Here is a 15225-nt window from a genome sequence, read left to right as displayed (position 1 = left end):
TATAGCCGGGTAATGATGTGGTGCTAATATATCTTATTGATTGGGTTATGTATGCCATTGTACAACTACAGCTAGTCAAATGGATCTGATAAAAGGATCCTCTGTGCAATCATGTAGGTAATTCCTGTCACACATGGTCCAGCAGGTGAAATGGATGATTTTCTTGCCTTTGATTCTCTGCCTAGTCCACAAGAGAACCATGCACTCCTCTCGCCTCTTCAACATTTATAGTCATCTGCTATTGAGGTCATTACACCCAACCGTCTGTATTTCCATACATAAGCTATTATTAGGAAGATGACAGTATACCTGGAAATGTCACACAGAGGCATCAACCCTCATTCAATGTTTGCTATCTGAGCATTTATGACTCTTAAGAGATTGGGCAAGGGCGGGATGCATGAGAACGTTACTGGTGTTGTATATTTTTTAGAAACACAAATGCTTGAGCTTCTTGGCACCAACAGAGGACAGGGATGGAATGCAAAGTACAATGTACTTGAAGGTTAGAAAAGGGACAGAATATGTTTTAAGATGTCTCCTGAATTCAAGCAAAGAGTGTTGTGCTTGTAGAGAGTATCAGGCTTTGCTGCAGCTACTGGAAGTCCTTCATTGCCTGATGTAACCTGATATTTCCTTGCAATTAAATTATATACATAGATAAATTCGCTCATTCTAATCAGCTTGAAGACAGATGTTTTGATTGTGGAACACTCACCTGTCCCAATATCTAGACAATTGAGGACTCTGACTTTTCCAAGCAATTATTTGTTGCTGCAAACATTTGTTATAAATCCCAATCAGAAAGGTGACCAGACCATTTTGCATCATCTGGTTGGCAAGCTATGAGGTTTGAACAATGTTGCATTCATTTCCCCACCCCAAACAAAGCACACATGTGCTTGGTCTCAATCTACAACTCCAGCTAGCCATTCCAAATGTCAACCTACTTATCAGTTTCCTACGGTCCCAGGGGACATTACACTTGTTTCTTTCAACAGTGACATCTGTTTCAAGTATCCTATCTACAAGTTCCAAGCATAAAATATCCTGCAATATTTTAAGGCATTTTCATTGCTCCTAAAACGTAACTTACCACTGTTTCTGGTCCGCATCACAGTTGCAATAATACTTTGCGTCGGTGCAGTTCCGTTCAATGCCACAAGCACATTTCTGAATACCAGGCCCAGAGCCTCCCCAGTAAGTATGCTTCTCATTGCCTCTCCCAATCCACCATGTGTAAGGGCTTCCATCAGCTGTAAAAATATTTAGAAAGTTAGAAAAGCAGGAAATGTACTGATTGATGTTTTATCTATAAGTAAACACGAAGAATTGGCTCAAATATTGGATTGCTGGCCTTTATTTATGACTATTACGGTATGAAACAGACATGAGTAGGGCATGGTTTTCATTTTTTGCCATGTATACCTATGCCACTGAAAATATGTTTGGGTCTAGTGCTACAAAATATAAATTGGCACAAGGCTGAGATAAAGGATGTAAAATTCCGTAAATTGCAAGTACACAAAGGGTACTTGTTGACTAGGTTCAAGAGATTTGCTAAAACTAGTTCATAAATTTGCACACTTTTATGAAAGACAGCTGAATTTTAATCCACAAAGTGAGGCTCTTCCCTGTTCATCCCAAACACTTTCACCCTTTTCAAGTATGACTGGATGAAATCTTAGTCCACACATTGGCTATTATCTGGAACCCTGTAAGGGTGCACCTCTGTTTAGCAACAGCACTCAAGCATTCATCAAACAAAAACAAATGTACGGGTGTACCCCTACGACGGGACTACTTCCTGAGGTAGTGGCCTTGTCTCCCTACCAGTTCATACTCCCTTCATCCCTCCCAAAACGTGTATGGTTCTCAATTGGGGTCAGGGATCAAATAGTTCACCAGTCAGTATTTCTTTGGACCAATATATGGCCCATACCCACCACCAGATTTCTATAGTTTCCCACTGTATGCATTGCAAGAGGAGTCTCAAGGTCAGCCATCTCATTACAGAAGGAAAGCTATTTTTCTTTCCTTTTTTTCTTTATTATATATTTCAAATTTCAAAAAAACTTTATTTCGGTTAGTTTTAACCATAAAAGCACATACAAATACAAGTACAGTTTTTAAAGAATTCATTGGTATTATATACTCTAAAATGCATCGTCTAAAACGTCAGAGGGGAGGAGACAATATATTAAAACTATAAAACTTTAAATAATCTTCAGGTGTTTAAAAAATTATAAAATAACATTTGCTGATCCACTTAGTTCCCTAAGTCTCTACGATAAAGTGCATATGTGCCATCCTTAGCTAAGCAATTTCCTTCGAGTAATCCACATAGAAAACAAGAACTTAGTTACAACGGACACTATCACTGGATTTGTGTCGGACTTCAAAATCCTGAAGAAAGCTAGATAATTCCTAGTGCCCAAAATATTACACAGCTGTATTATCTACTTTCTCCGTATAGTGCCGTAGGCCGGACAGAAGAGGGTGACGTGGAGAATCGTTTCATCTTCTGTTCTGCAGCCTGGGCATAAGTGTACAGGACCCCCGCCCACCTATCGGTCAGAGAATAAAGGGGCAGTGTTCCATATCTAAACTGTAGGTACAGCTTCTTTGCTAGGGTGGGTTGAATTACATCAATTTCCTGTTCAAAGCTGTAAAATGACTTATAATTCAGGAAGGCATCAGTCAAACTCGTTGGTATAGCTGAGCAGAATGTCTTCCTTAGATTAAAGTCCTTTATAATGTTGGATAATGTTTTCTTAGAGATGGCTGAGCAGGATGCCTCAGGGTTTGACCATAAGTTTTCCTGTCCGATCAAAGTGAAGGACTGCCTTACGAAGGATAACCATGGAATCCTGCCTGCTCCTAAGGAGGCCAGCACCACCTTTAATTCCTCCTTGTAGTATTCCAACTCGGGAGTGCTCCACAACCTCCTCCAATAAAGGAGTGGGCGTGAGCCGATGGCATCAGCAATGGGACTAATGTTCAAATCCAACCTGAGTGGAACAAGTGGGGTATTTCTAGGCAAAGTTAAAATTTGCCTGATAAAATTGTTTTCTGTAGTGGTTAACTCGGGTGATGGGACGTGCCCCCAAAGTTCCGCCCCATAAAGGGATGATGACCTGGCTTGAACTTTGAAGATTTCGAGTGGGGCACTAACCTAATTTGTAAGCACAGTTTATTTGGACTTTTAAAATCCCCCTAGTGGTCTGAGTTAATCTTAAGTTGGCCTTGGCCATTTGTGCGCCCCACCCCATTCTGTCGGTTAGAGTTGAACCTAAATAGTCAAAAGTTGGGACTCTTTCTAGTGGTCCACCTTCCATCATAGGATGGGGACAGTTAGTGGTATTGGCGTTAAATACCATGTACTTGGTCTTATCAATGTTAACTACCAGGTTTCTTTTATTACAAAATGTAATGAACTGGTTCAAGACCCTCTGCATGCCCATGGGCGATTTTGAAAGCAACAGGGTGTCATCCGCAAACATTAGTGCGGGAAATCTCTGGAAGGCCAGTTTTGGGGAGTCAATGTCTTTGATGGTTAGTAGGTCTTCTATGAGCCCGTTGAGAAAGAGGGAAAAGAGGGTTGGGGCGAGCACACAACCCTGCCTGACCCCCTTCTCAACCGGGAAAGGCCCCGTTAATTGGCCATGCTTTCCATAACGTACTCTGGCAAAAGTGCCATCGTGGAGGAGTTTAAATTGGTAGCATAGGTATGGTGGAACCCCCATAGATAATAAAATAGACCAAAGCTGGTTCCGGTCCACCATATCAAATGCTGACTTTAAGTCCACGAACTTTAAATATAGACTTCCCCGGTCCAGAACAACATGCTTCCAGTGAAGAACCTGGATCCAAAATAATCAGTTGGTTGTGGACGTTTTGGCACTAAACCCTGCTTGAAGGGGGGTCAAAATATTATTGTCATTAACCCAGTCCAGTAAGCGTTGTAAGAGTAGCCTTGCATAGATTTTCTGGCTTACATCGATAAGGCTGATCGGCCTATAATTTGAGGGTTCGAGCGGAGAACCCTTCTTGTAAATGGGTATTATCTCCGCCCCCAACCAAGTACCTGGGAGAGGTAGGCCCTGCAGAATTGCGTTGTATAGTAATAATAGGTAAGGGGCCCAGACTACCGGTTCCTCTTAGAAGAGGTCACTCGGAATCCTATTTAGCCCGGGGGCTTTGTTGGATTGCAGGCTGTGCACAGCAATAAGTACCTCGTCCAAAGTGAATAGCGGTGTAGACCACATAGGATCCGGGGCCAAAAGGATTGGGGGGGCTGCACTTTTTAGTATAGGGGAGATGGAGTAAAGCTCTTTAAAATGCAGAGACCAAGATTCTTCGAGAATATTTGGATCAATCGAGGTCCTACCTTCTGGTTTCCCGATATGAACGAGGTTCCAGAAGGTCCTGGCATCTTTAGCCTCAAGTGCAGATCTGATGGCGAGCCATCGTTCTTCTTCCCACTCTGTTTTTGCATTAAAAATCATTTGCTTATAAGCGCGCCTGGCTTCAGTCACTGCAACCGAGATACCTTGTTTCAGTGCCCTGATCAGTGCGTGCTTCGATTCTCTACAACCCCTGTTAAACCAGGGGTGTTTAACACCCTGTATCTTAGGTTTAATGGGGGCTGTTTTATAAAAGGAATTCACCAGTAATGCAGTAAGTTCCTCATGTAACCCTGAAAGGAGCCTTTGCACACTATTTTCAAATGGGAGAGCCATAATTGTATTTGCCCTTTCTAACAGAGGGATTAAACTCAAATACAATTTGCCCATATCTTCGGTAGACATCTTCATATTTGCCCATCGGATTCTCCTCCCACCTTGGAATATTCTAAGGTCACTGTTTTCGTGGGATTCAGTACCCTCAGTGGTCAAGTTAAAATTCATCTCAATTGACAGAGTGTTATGGTCACTTTCCGTGCGACTAGAAATGTAGAAGTTGAGGATCTTGGACCATAAAGACATACTAGCCATAAAGTAGTCGATTACAGAGGTGCGCCCCATTCCACTATAAGTTGAGTGCCCTGGGCTAGCCCCCTGGAATCACCCATTACACGCTCTTATAGAAAAAGAATAAGTAATGGAAATTAACTGAAGTACCAGGGCTGACCAATGCTTTACTGGATATATATTCGGGTGCGGGACTAGCCATGCTTCATCCTCTTCCGTTGAGATCTGGGAGACACCAATGAGTGGTTCGAAGTGACAATTAAAGTCACCACCAATCATCAGTGCAACATCTCCCGGAAGAGAGTGAAGTAAAATGGACAAAGAATCTAAAGTCTGGGAGGTGCCTCCCGGTCCGGCTGGCCTCGAATAGATATTAATGAGTGCCAGTTTGGGTGTTTTAATGTGTGACAGTAAAATACATGTCAGATCGGGGCTATTGGTGTCTATTCTTTTCATAGTAAACCCAAGGTGAGAACCTACCCATATACACCTGCCCCCATGGTCCTCCTCTGGGTCCCTTTGTTGCTGGCTCCGTGTAGGTGACATAGCCCAGTCTGTGTATGGGATTAAGGGCCCAAGTTTCCTGAAATAAGCATATCCCACGAAGGCCTACAAAGGCACACCAATCAGGAATTTCTAGATTGGCAGCGAGACCCGCTACATTCCAAAATAAGATTTTTAGAGTCGCATTTTGATTGAATTTCCTACATGCCAAATTACCACGGGTAACCAGGCTATTCGGGCCCCCAAGTGCATTAAGAAGCCCATGTTGTACCAGGGCAGGTTGTATAAGCGAACTTTGGGCAGATGGTACAGTAGTACGGGAGATTGATGGAGTAACCACTGTTCCCCTCATAGATACTCCCCCATCAAAGGGACATTCTTCAGTGGATAAGAAAGATCCGTAGGACCTTCTATATATTCTTATTCATATCCATCGTACATCATATAGAGTGCAAACATAATTCAATACAATAAATACGATCCTATGTAAAAGAGCCAAGGAGGTCCGGATGCCATTTGTTTAAAAAGCAGCAATTTGAATCATACGGCATGCTTAAAATGAATTCATTAATCAGCTGTGATCTATACAGCGGGACATAGATGCATTTACCTAATTTCCTTGCCCTACGGCTCTTTCTTTCGTACACCCCCTTTTCGAGATTAAAACTAGCCAGCAGCCTCCTAAGCCATAGCTGGAATGTTGGGACAAGTGGGTCCAGCCACAAAGAGGGTATACAGATTCCAACCACTGCCACAGCCAGAAATAGAATATATTTGTGAGACCTAGCCAGGGCATCGTTACTGACCCCTGGCACCATTAATTCTGGAGTTAAGATTACTTATATTTCCAGGGATTATGACATATGTATTTGGTCTACTTCTGTGCTCTTACATCGGGAACAATTGACCTTGATTCACCACTCCATTGACCTAACTTATCTGGGGTATAGTATAGCGAGAAAATTGTTTTGTAGTGCTGCACTTGTAATCGTGTGGTGCACTGGATAGTATGCCCTAACACCATTGATGCTAAAAAGCAGCCGTGATCTGTTTCTAGCTTTTGTTACAATTCAATATCTTTATTTCGGCTTGACGCCATAAAAGAGCAATTTAAACATTACAGTTCAATAAAAGAAAAGAAAAAAATATATAATGGCATTCAATAGAATTTTTTTTTAAAAAACATACTATATATCTGTGCAACAGATGTAGAAAAGACTCTTGGAGCATGACATTAAAAATCATATAAGACAGGAGGACATATCAATAATTTTTAGGAGCAATTTCAGTTCAGCGGTGCTAATAAAAACAATTTCTAGTCCATAATTCAAGTCCATAGATAAAGGAAACTCGGTTACAGCTTATGACCCATTTTTTTCCTGCGGTGGCAAACAGAAAGTAGAAATCTACTAACACTAAATATTATCTGTTGTGAAGTGTTTGTAGTCAAAATTCTCAGAGCCTGACGGTAGGATCTCAAGCCTAATAATAGGCATATTGGTTTGATCCATCTTGTTCTTTCTTGGCCATACAAGGGACAGAAGAAGAGTATATGTTGCTCATTCTCTATTTGGTTGTTATCACAAAGTGAGCAAACTTCGTCCAAAGCCTCGGAAGATGGATCACGGTTCCTCGCCCAACGCGCCAAAGTTGATTTTAATACGAGATTACCGTATCTAAACTTTAAAAATAATGTTTTGGCAAGTGGAGGCTCAATTTCGTCCATAAAAGTCTCATAAAATGGTTCATCCTTAAAGGTTAGAAATGTTTTAACTAATGAACCACTATTTATGGCATTCACGGTCATGTTTGCTACATAGGACCAAAAGGCCCTTTTCAGGACTAATTTTGGGTTAGGTGGTAATAGCTCAGGGTTTTCCCAAAAATGTTTCAGACCTATGTTATTAAACCAAGTGCTTACATGTCTAAGCCATGGGATTTTTTTATGGGTGTCCAGCGCCATAATCTCTATAAGCCCCTCTCTATAATCTTGTAGATCAGGGACATGCCACAATCTCACCCATAGCATAAGTGGTTTAATGAGAACATGGTGGTCTGTTCTTTTAAAATTAAGGTCCAATTGCAGAGGTACTAATGGAGTTCCTCTCGGAACCCTTACCAAGCTTCTCATGAAATTATTATCTTGGACACTGAAGGTCTCCTTGGACCCCGACCCCCACAGTTCTGCACCATAGAGCACTGATGATTGGACTTTAAATTTAAAAAGTTCCATTACGGGAAACACCGCTTTACTGGTGCTTAAGCTTTGCTCTCTAAGTATCGGTTTAACATTCTGAGCGAATATTAATTTGCTTTTTTCCAATTGTGCTTTCCAGGTGAAGTTGGAATCTAGTGTCACCCCTAGATATGAGAAGTGAGGCACTGACTCCAGCTTCACACCTTTTAACGTTAAACACCCCTTATCAGGTTTGGTTGGATTCAGGGCCATGTACTTCGTTTTCTTGACATTAATCTCTAGCCCCTTTTGACAACAATAGTCATTAAAAGTGTTCAATAAAATCTGCAAGCCATTCTTTGTTTGGGATATCAGGATTGTGTCGTCAGCAAATAATAAAGAAGCTACCCTTTCACCATTCAATTTGGGAGCATCACTTTTACATCTTTCTAGGTATGAGGGAATATCATTTACGAAAATAGAAAAAAGCGTGGGGGCCAGAACACATCCTTGGCGAACTCCACGTTCAATTGGAATTTTCCCGGAAAGTTCGCCGTTTGGACCCCATCTAATTCTCGCAAAGTTCCCTTCATGTAATTTTTTGATCTGTGCTACTATATTATCTGGCATACCTGCTGCACTCAACGTTTTCCAAAGGAGGTCACGTGGCACCAGATCGAATGCCGCCCTTAAATCAACAAAGGCAACATACAGATGGGCCTTTTTTATCATTACGTACTTCCAATAGAGGCAGCAGAATCTAAAGCACTGATCTATGGTGCTGACTTTTATCCTGAACCCGGCTTGAAGTTTAGTCAAAAATGAGTTTTCATCCAACCAATTACTCACTCGTGCTAAAATATGGCGTGAGTAGATTTTCTGTAGGATGTCCATTAAGCTTATTGGCCAATAGTTGCAAGGGTCCTTCCTGTCTCCTTTTTTATATATTAAAACAATTTCAGCTCCCTTCCAACTTTCAGGAAATTCTAGACTACATGAAAGTTTATTGCAAAGATAATTAATATAGGGTGCCCATACTTTTAAGTCGTGCTTGTAAAGATCCCCAGGGATTTTATCCAAGCCAGGGGCTTTCCCACTTTTAACTTGGCTTAACGCCAGCTCAGTTTCCCCCAAGGTGAAGACAAGCGGATCAACTGGAGTTACATAACTTGCTATATTAGATGCTATATAAGGATCTTCATATTTTCTATACAAGTTAGTAAAGTGAGTTACCCAAGTTTGCTCATCTAAAAAGGTGTCCTTAGCCACCCTTCCTGCATTAGTCCCGTTTGCTATCAACCTCCAAAAAGCCACAGTATTGCGTGACCTTGCGGCTGACAACAATTCCGCCCATTTCTCTTCCTCCCATGCACTTTTTGATATCCTTTGGACAGATTTATAGTTGCTTCTGGCTTTATGAACATCATGTTGTGACTTGGACTTAATCGCAGCTATCAGTTCCCTCTTCGACTCTCTACAAGATCTGCCGTACCAAGGTTTACTGTGTGACAGATTCTGGGTCTTCTGCTGAATTTTTTTCGGCATTTTAGTAACCAATAGTTTTAATTTGGAGAAGAACTCCTGATGTATGATCAAGAAGGAAGTTTTTGCTTCCATTTCTCCGTCTGTTTCTCAAGATCGTCCTGCTTCAATTGAGCCAGCCCACTCATATATCTGACTGATGGTACACCCCTTATCAGCCCTTACCACCTCCATGATAGAATCTTTGCTAAATCCTTTTGATCCACCTGTTTTCTTTGCTAGGAAACTCAGTATTTGCAAATACTTAAAAAAATCTCACCTCTCAACCCCGAAGTTGGCTTGAACATCGTTTAATGCCTAAATACCATCTGTAACAATTAAATCCCCTATTCTCCGGATTCCTAGATCCTCCCAGCGTGACATAACTGCATCATGAAAGATCTCAGGGAATGCCGGGTTCGAAATTCATCCGGCAAAAGCCCTATTTTCCTCTAAAAAGCTACCCATACCTAAATGGGGCTGTTAAAGTCTTACATCTAGCTTTCTTATAATAGCTGGGTTCATTATATTTCAAAAAACAATTTTGAGCATCATCTCCTAGCAGTAACCCAGACATCTGGTGACCCCATCCTGCTACAGAAGTCCTTTGAGTTCCAGCCCACAAGACCCCGCGTATACTGTAGAGCTGTGGCCAAATATTACAATGGAAGATCTGGTACTGCCCATCCCCCTGTCTCTCTCGTAAGTGTCATAAACTTCAGTGCTCTCCTAGTCTTCCCAAAAGCCCAGATAAATGTATTAAACATATCTTACAGCCTCTTAAACCAAACCTTTTCAAATTCCAAGGGTATAGCTCTGAAGAGGTAAAGGATTTTGGGTACAAAAAGTAATTTCGATTATGTTACACCAACCGACAATCGATAGATAGAGAGTATTCATCCTATCGAAATCTTTCTTGCTTTTGTAAATAATCGAGGTTATATTTTTTTCCACAATGCTGATGTGATATTTATCCCTAAGTAAGTAGCTGTCTGTGTCACCCGGGAGTCTTCCAGGTCTATCAAATTGTTTATAACTATCTGAGTTTTCTGCTGATTGAGTGAGTATCCCGGGATGATCTCAAATACCCGAGCCTCCTCCTCAATCTCAGCAAGTGCTGGTTGGAATCAGCCATTACTTTAGCCAAATCATCACCATAACCCAGGATTTTGGTTTCATAACCTTGGAAAAACAGTGATCTGATATTCCTGTTGGCATCGATCCTCTGAATCAGGGGATATATATAGCATGCGAAAAGAAGAGGGGAACACGGACAGCCTTGCCCTGTCCCCCTTGTAATCAAAAGTGGTTCTGTGTGTCCCCCATTTCACCGGACCGGGCAGCAGGGGCCAGAGACAGGACCCGAATTGCATTAATGAAAGCCTTTCTGATACAGAACCATTTAAGGACAGTGCAAAGATAATCCCAGGAGACCCTATTGAATGCCTTCTCCGCATCAGGCAAGATTAGTGCCATAGGGTCTCCCTTTTTTTTGTGATCGGTAGTGCCTCTGCCTGGTATAAAACCATGCAGCTGAGTAGATATCGCTTTACCAATAATAAGGCTTAGCCGTGCGGCTAATACCTTTGAAAATATCTTTGCATCACTATTCATCAGCGTTATGGACCTATATGACCCAGGTTCAGTTGGAGGTTTCCTCTTCTTCACAAAAATAGTGTTGGAGGCCCATGACCATTACTCTAGGACGGAAACCCATGCTTGAGACTGCCTGAGCATTTTCACAAGATCTTGCCCTAAGATAGTAAAAAAGATTTTTATAAAATTCCAAGGGAATTTAATCTGGTCCGACAGCCTTTCCAGAGGGAAGATCCCTGAGTGCTCTATTTATTTCATCATTTGAAAAAGGAGCCTCTAAATATTCAGCATCTTCAAGGGAGAACTGCTCCAGTTTTATGCAGTTGAGATCCTCTGTAATTAGACTATCCTTTATTTGCTAATATTCCCGGTATAAATTCTCATAATATTTACAGAATTCCTACTGAATGCCTGTCGGGCAAGGATCTCAGCCCTGATTGTTTTCTGCCTGGTCCATACTGCCAGAGTCTGTCCTACCTGTTCATTGAGCTCATGACAAGCCTGACGATATGCCAGATACTTTTCCACCACTCTGCCTGTAGAGATTTCTCCTATTGCAGCCCTTGCAAAGGTGAGTCTAAGCAATATATTCTCTGTGGGAGCCCTCGCAGTTGTAGCCACGACAAGCTCCTCCTCAACATCTGCCAGCGCTTTCTATAGAGCCTTTAGTTGTTGTGTTTCCTACTTTTTTCACTGCAAACTATAGCTAAGTGTCTCCCCACTTACCCCTGCCTTGAATGCATCCCAGACTATGCCATTATCTGCACTATTTCTATTAATCTCCCGGAACTCCTCAATCCATTTATTCATATGCAAAATATAATTTCGATCAAGCAACAAGCCCCTTTCAAACATCCAGGTGTATTCCACTCTTTCCACCCTTGTAAATGTTACTTCCTATTTTAAATTTTTATTAACAAATTGATGAGGAGAACATACCCTACAGTACAAAAAGCCAAAATTTTGCTAAATAAAAGTCAATGATTTCCATAACATACTTTTTTTTCCATATTCCATTTAGTACACAAGTAAAGAAAAAGATTATTCAGATTTAAAGCAAATTTGAAGCAAAACAGACCAACGGAAATGTTGCGAGTCTTGTTATTAATTGATGACCCATTACAGAGAGAAAATTCATTGAATAAAGTTACCCCAAATGTTTCTAAATTTTCTTATTGACCGAACCCCTCTGAGTTTAGCCAAAGCAAATTCCATAGAATGAATTTCATTTACTAACGACCACCAGTCTCCAATATTAGGGGGCTTGGGAGAAATCCAGGCTCTAGCTAAAGTTAATTTTGCACAGGAAAAGAGAATCGTAACTAGTGCTGCCTGGGACACAGAAACAAGATGTATATCCAATAGTACTGTTAAAGCAGTAATAGGTGGTAAGGAAATCGCCTTAATTTCAAAAACTTTCTGTAATTCCACCTAAAATTGCATTACAACTGAGCAAGAAAACAGCATGTGAGCCAAATCTGCTGCAACAGCTTGGCATTTAGTACGTTCACCAGATATGTTGTTGAGGGACCATTTGGAGATTCTTTCCGGAGTATAATATAGCATACAGGTAGTTCTAAACTGTTGCAACCTTAAACTTGAAGATCGCACAGCATTATTAATTTTTGTGAAAGAATTAGCTATCTGACTAGATGTTATATTTAAACCCAATTTGTTACTCCATTTCTCCGCTAGTTTTGAACAGTCGTCCGTTTTGAAAGTGCAAAGACATCTATAAGCGTCGCTTATAATAGACTTGTTGTTAGATGCATATAAGCAGTTCCAAATATCACAGTCAGAAATTTCAAAGATTTTATTTTTCCGTGTCAAAAAATCGTGTAATTGTAGATATTTGAATCTCATTATTTCTGGCAAGTCATACAGTACTTTTAATGTGTGGAAATCCAAGAACCCTAATGCGCCGTAAAGATCCCCAGCACATTGATGCCCTGAGCAGACCATCTAGAGGCCATACCGTCATTAAAGATCCTGGGTAGACCCGGATTTCCCCAAAGTTGTAATTTCGGGTTGTAAAATGTGGTCTTACAAAATGCTAATATATTGGAGCCTATTTTGATTATGTCTCTGGCAGTCTTAAATTTCACCCGCTTGAAATAATTGGGGTCACTAGCTCATAAAAAAAACATATTTGATTCAGATTTTAACATAAATAAATGAAAAAAAAATGGGTCATCGCTATTAAGTAGAGACCGGAGTCGCTTAATAAACGAGGCCCAGAAATATAATTTAGCGTCTGGGAAGTTAAGGCCACCCTTGTCCAAGTTTTTTTTTAATAGTGCCAGAGATCTACGAGCTTTTCGGAATCCCCATATAAAACTGCTGAAGATTCCATCTAATTGCTTGAAAAAAGAATTATTCAGTGCTAAAGGAATTGAGCGAAAAAGATAGAGAAATTTGAGCATAACCTTCCTTTTAATTAAATTAATTCTGCCGATTAAATTCAAGGGGAGTCTATGCCATTTTTTTAGTATCAAGGAAGTGGATTTGATTAACTCAATATAGTTGATATAATTAATTTCTCGTATTTTAGAGGTAATTTTTACCCCAAGATAAGTGACAGTTTTGCAAATCTCTGGAACCGCCGTTGTAGGTACATAATTAGCTACAATTTGCGTTTTATTTATATTAAGCTTGTAGCCAGAAACTTTTCCGATTTTACAAGCCTCCTGAGTAATCCCTTGTAGTGCTTCTGTAACATCGGGGGAATAAATGGCAATATCATCGGCATACGCCATCATTTTTAGTGCATATGAGCCAGATATGAAAGGTGCGATTCGGGGTTGTGCCTGAAGAGCCTGTAAAAATGGTTCCAAAGAGTAAATGTTACTTCCAACACCAAGGGATTGTGATCCGACATAACTCAAGGGTACATCTTAATATCACAGCATGAGACCAGCTGCTGGGTGGCAAAAAAATTGTCTTGCCTGAAAAATAGGTGCTGCCAGGGTCGAGAGGCTTTAAGTATGGCCACACATCAATTAGATCGTTATCTTGTGTAAGAGATGTAAGAACTCTAAATACCTTACTTTTCCAACCAGCATAATTGTCGGTATTACTGCCCCTTAACTTTCCCATACCGTTAATATTCAAGTCCCCACAGAGTATTATCGTGTTGACCACAGTGCTAACTCATTATTAAGAAATTTAAAAATTTCAGGGTGATCTCCGATAGACCCATATACAGAACAGCTATCAGCCAGTGCCCATATTTATACATAACACACCTTTTATGAATAATATCTCTCCTATGGGATAAGATGGCCACCCTTCTTGTTCTCGTTCGTTGTGTAGTATAAACAATATGTTTGTACCCAAGCAGTTCCATGAACCTCCGCCTCGCACCCTCAGTATGAGTTTCTTGTAAACATAAAATGTCATCATGAGTACTTTTAAATCTATTGCTACTGTCCGTCGTTTAACGTGGTCATTGAGACCACATATATTCAGAGTTGCATTTCATATTTTGGTCACCCAAAGCAGTATAATCCTTCTAAAAGGGCAGATCATTTTGTCTCTACCACTTGGCTTGTCTGCCAAATGCATCAGCCACTTCCTAGTGCTTCCTCCTAGTTTCTTAGACCTACTCATGTACCTAGATTTTCCTTTTTTCCCTTCTCCCCTTCACCCCCCTCTGTGCTCATCTCTGACCCATGTCCTAGCCCTCCACCGCACTCTCCCATACCCAAACTTTCCCACCCCGACACCCCTAGCTTCCCCACACTCCCATCCCACAACCCCCCACCTAGCCCCTAAGGCAAGCAGACCAAATGGGTCTGAGTGATGTAATCTGTGCTTGGGACCACCCCACCGCTGAAGACCTGCATCTGAGTTTCCCCCTGGGGATAAAGAAGAGCTTCCCATCAATGTTACTGGCCTGTGCCAAATCATATCTCGTTTGGGAGCCATTAAACCATATTACATAATTTCCTCCTTATATTCTTTAGCTTTTATCTCTGAGCTAAAAACCCTAGTTTGGTGTATTTTCAAGCGAGCAGGATTTAGTAGAACCCTGGAGCCAGGGACTTTCTGTTTTCCTCAATGCATCAAGGGCTGCTGTGTAGTTCCCTGGTAGGCCTTAAGAGCTATCTTGTGTTATAGAGTAGGTCCAGACCCCTTGCTGAGACTGTGATGGGATTACTACCCTTGGGCGCCATCATCCAAGAAACCTGCACATCACTGATCTCCTCTTCCAGTGTGTTCTGTTATGCATGCTGTGCTTCAAGACCCAACATAACATAAAATAATGCACTTATCACCCAAGGGTCTCAAGGGGCTGAATAACAGATATTTATTCTTACCCATCTCAATGGTACTCATTTTATCGACCTCAGATGGATGAAAGGCTGAGTGGATCCACCAGGATGTGAACATGTGACCATGAGGTCGAATGAAGGCCCCTGCAGTGGATGCATTAGTCCACTATACCACCAGACC

The 15225-nt window shown here is 41.1% G+C and overlaps 1 protein-coding gene across 2 annotated transcripts in view; it reads right to left on the bottom strand.

Annotated features, from left to right (window-relative positions):
• Positions 1-15225, bottom strand: part of CNTNAP2 (contactin associated protein 2) — a 2169461-nt gene that overhangs the window by 499512 nt on the left and 1654724 nt on the right. For both annotated transcript variants that reach the window (XM_078663547.1, XM_078663548.1), the window contains one exon: positions 1097-1256. In XM_078663547.1, coding sequence (XP_078519673.1) covers positions 1097-1256 — 160 coding nt within the window. The remainder of the gene's footprint in view (positions 1-1096; positions 1257-15225) is intronic.

This window comes from Lissotriton helveticus, chromosome 10 (genome assembly GCF_964261635.1).
Source record: "Lissotriton helveticus chromosome 10, aLisHel1.1, whole genome shotgun sequence".
Taxonomy (NCBI): Eukaryota; Metazoa; Chordata; class Amphibia; order Caudata; family Salamandridae; genus Lissotriton; species Lissotriton helveticus.
This window is presented reverse-complemented; position numbering and strand designations above follow the sequence as displayed.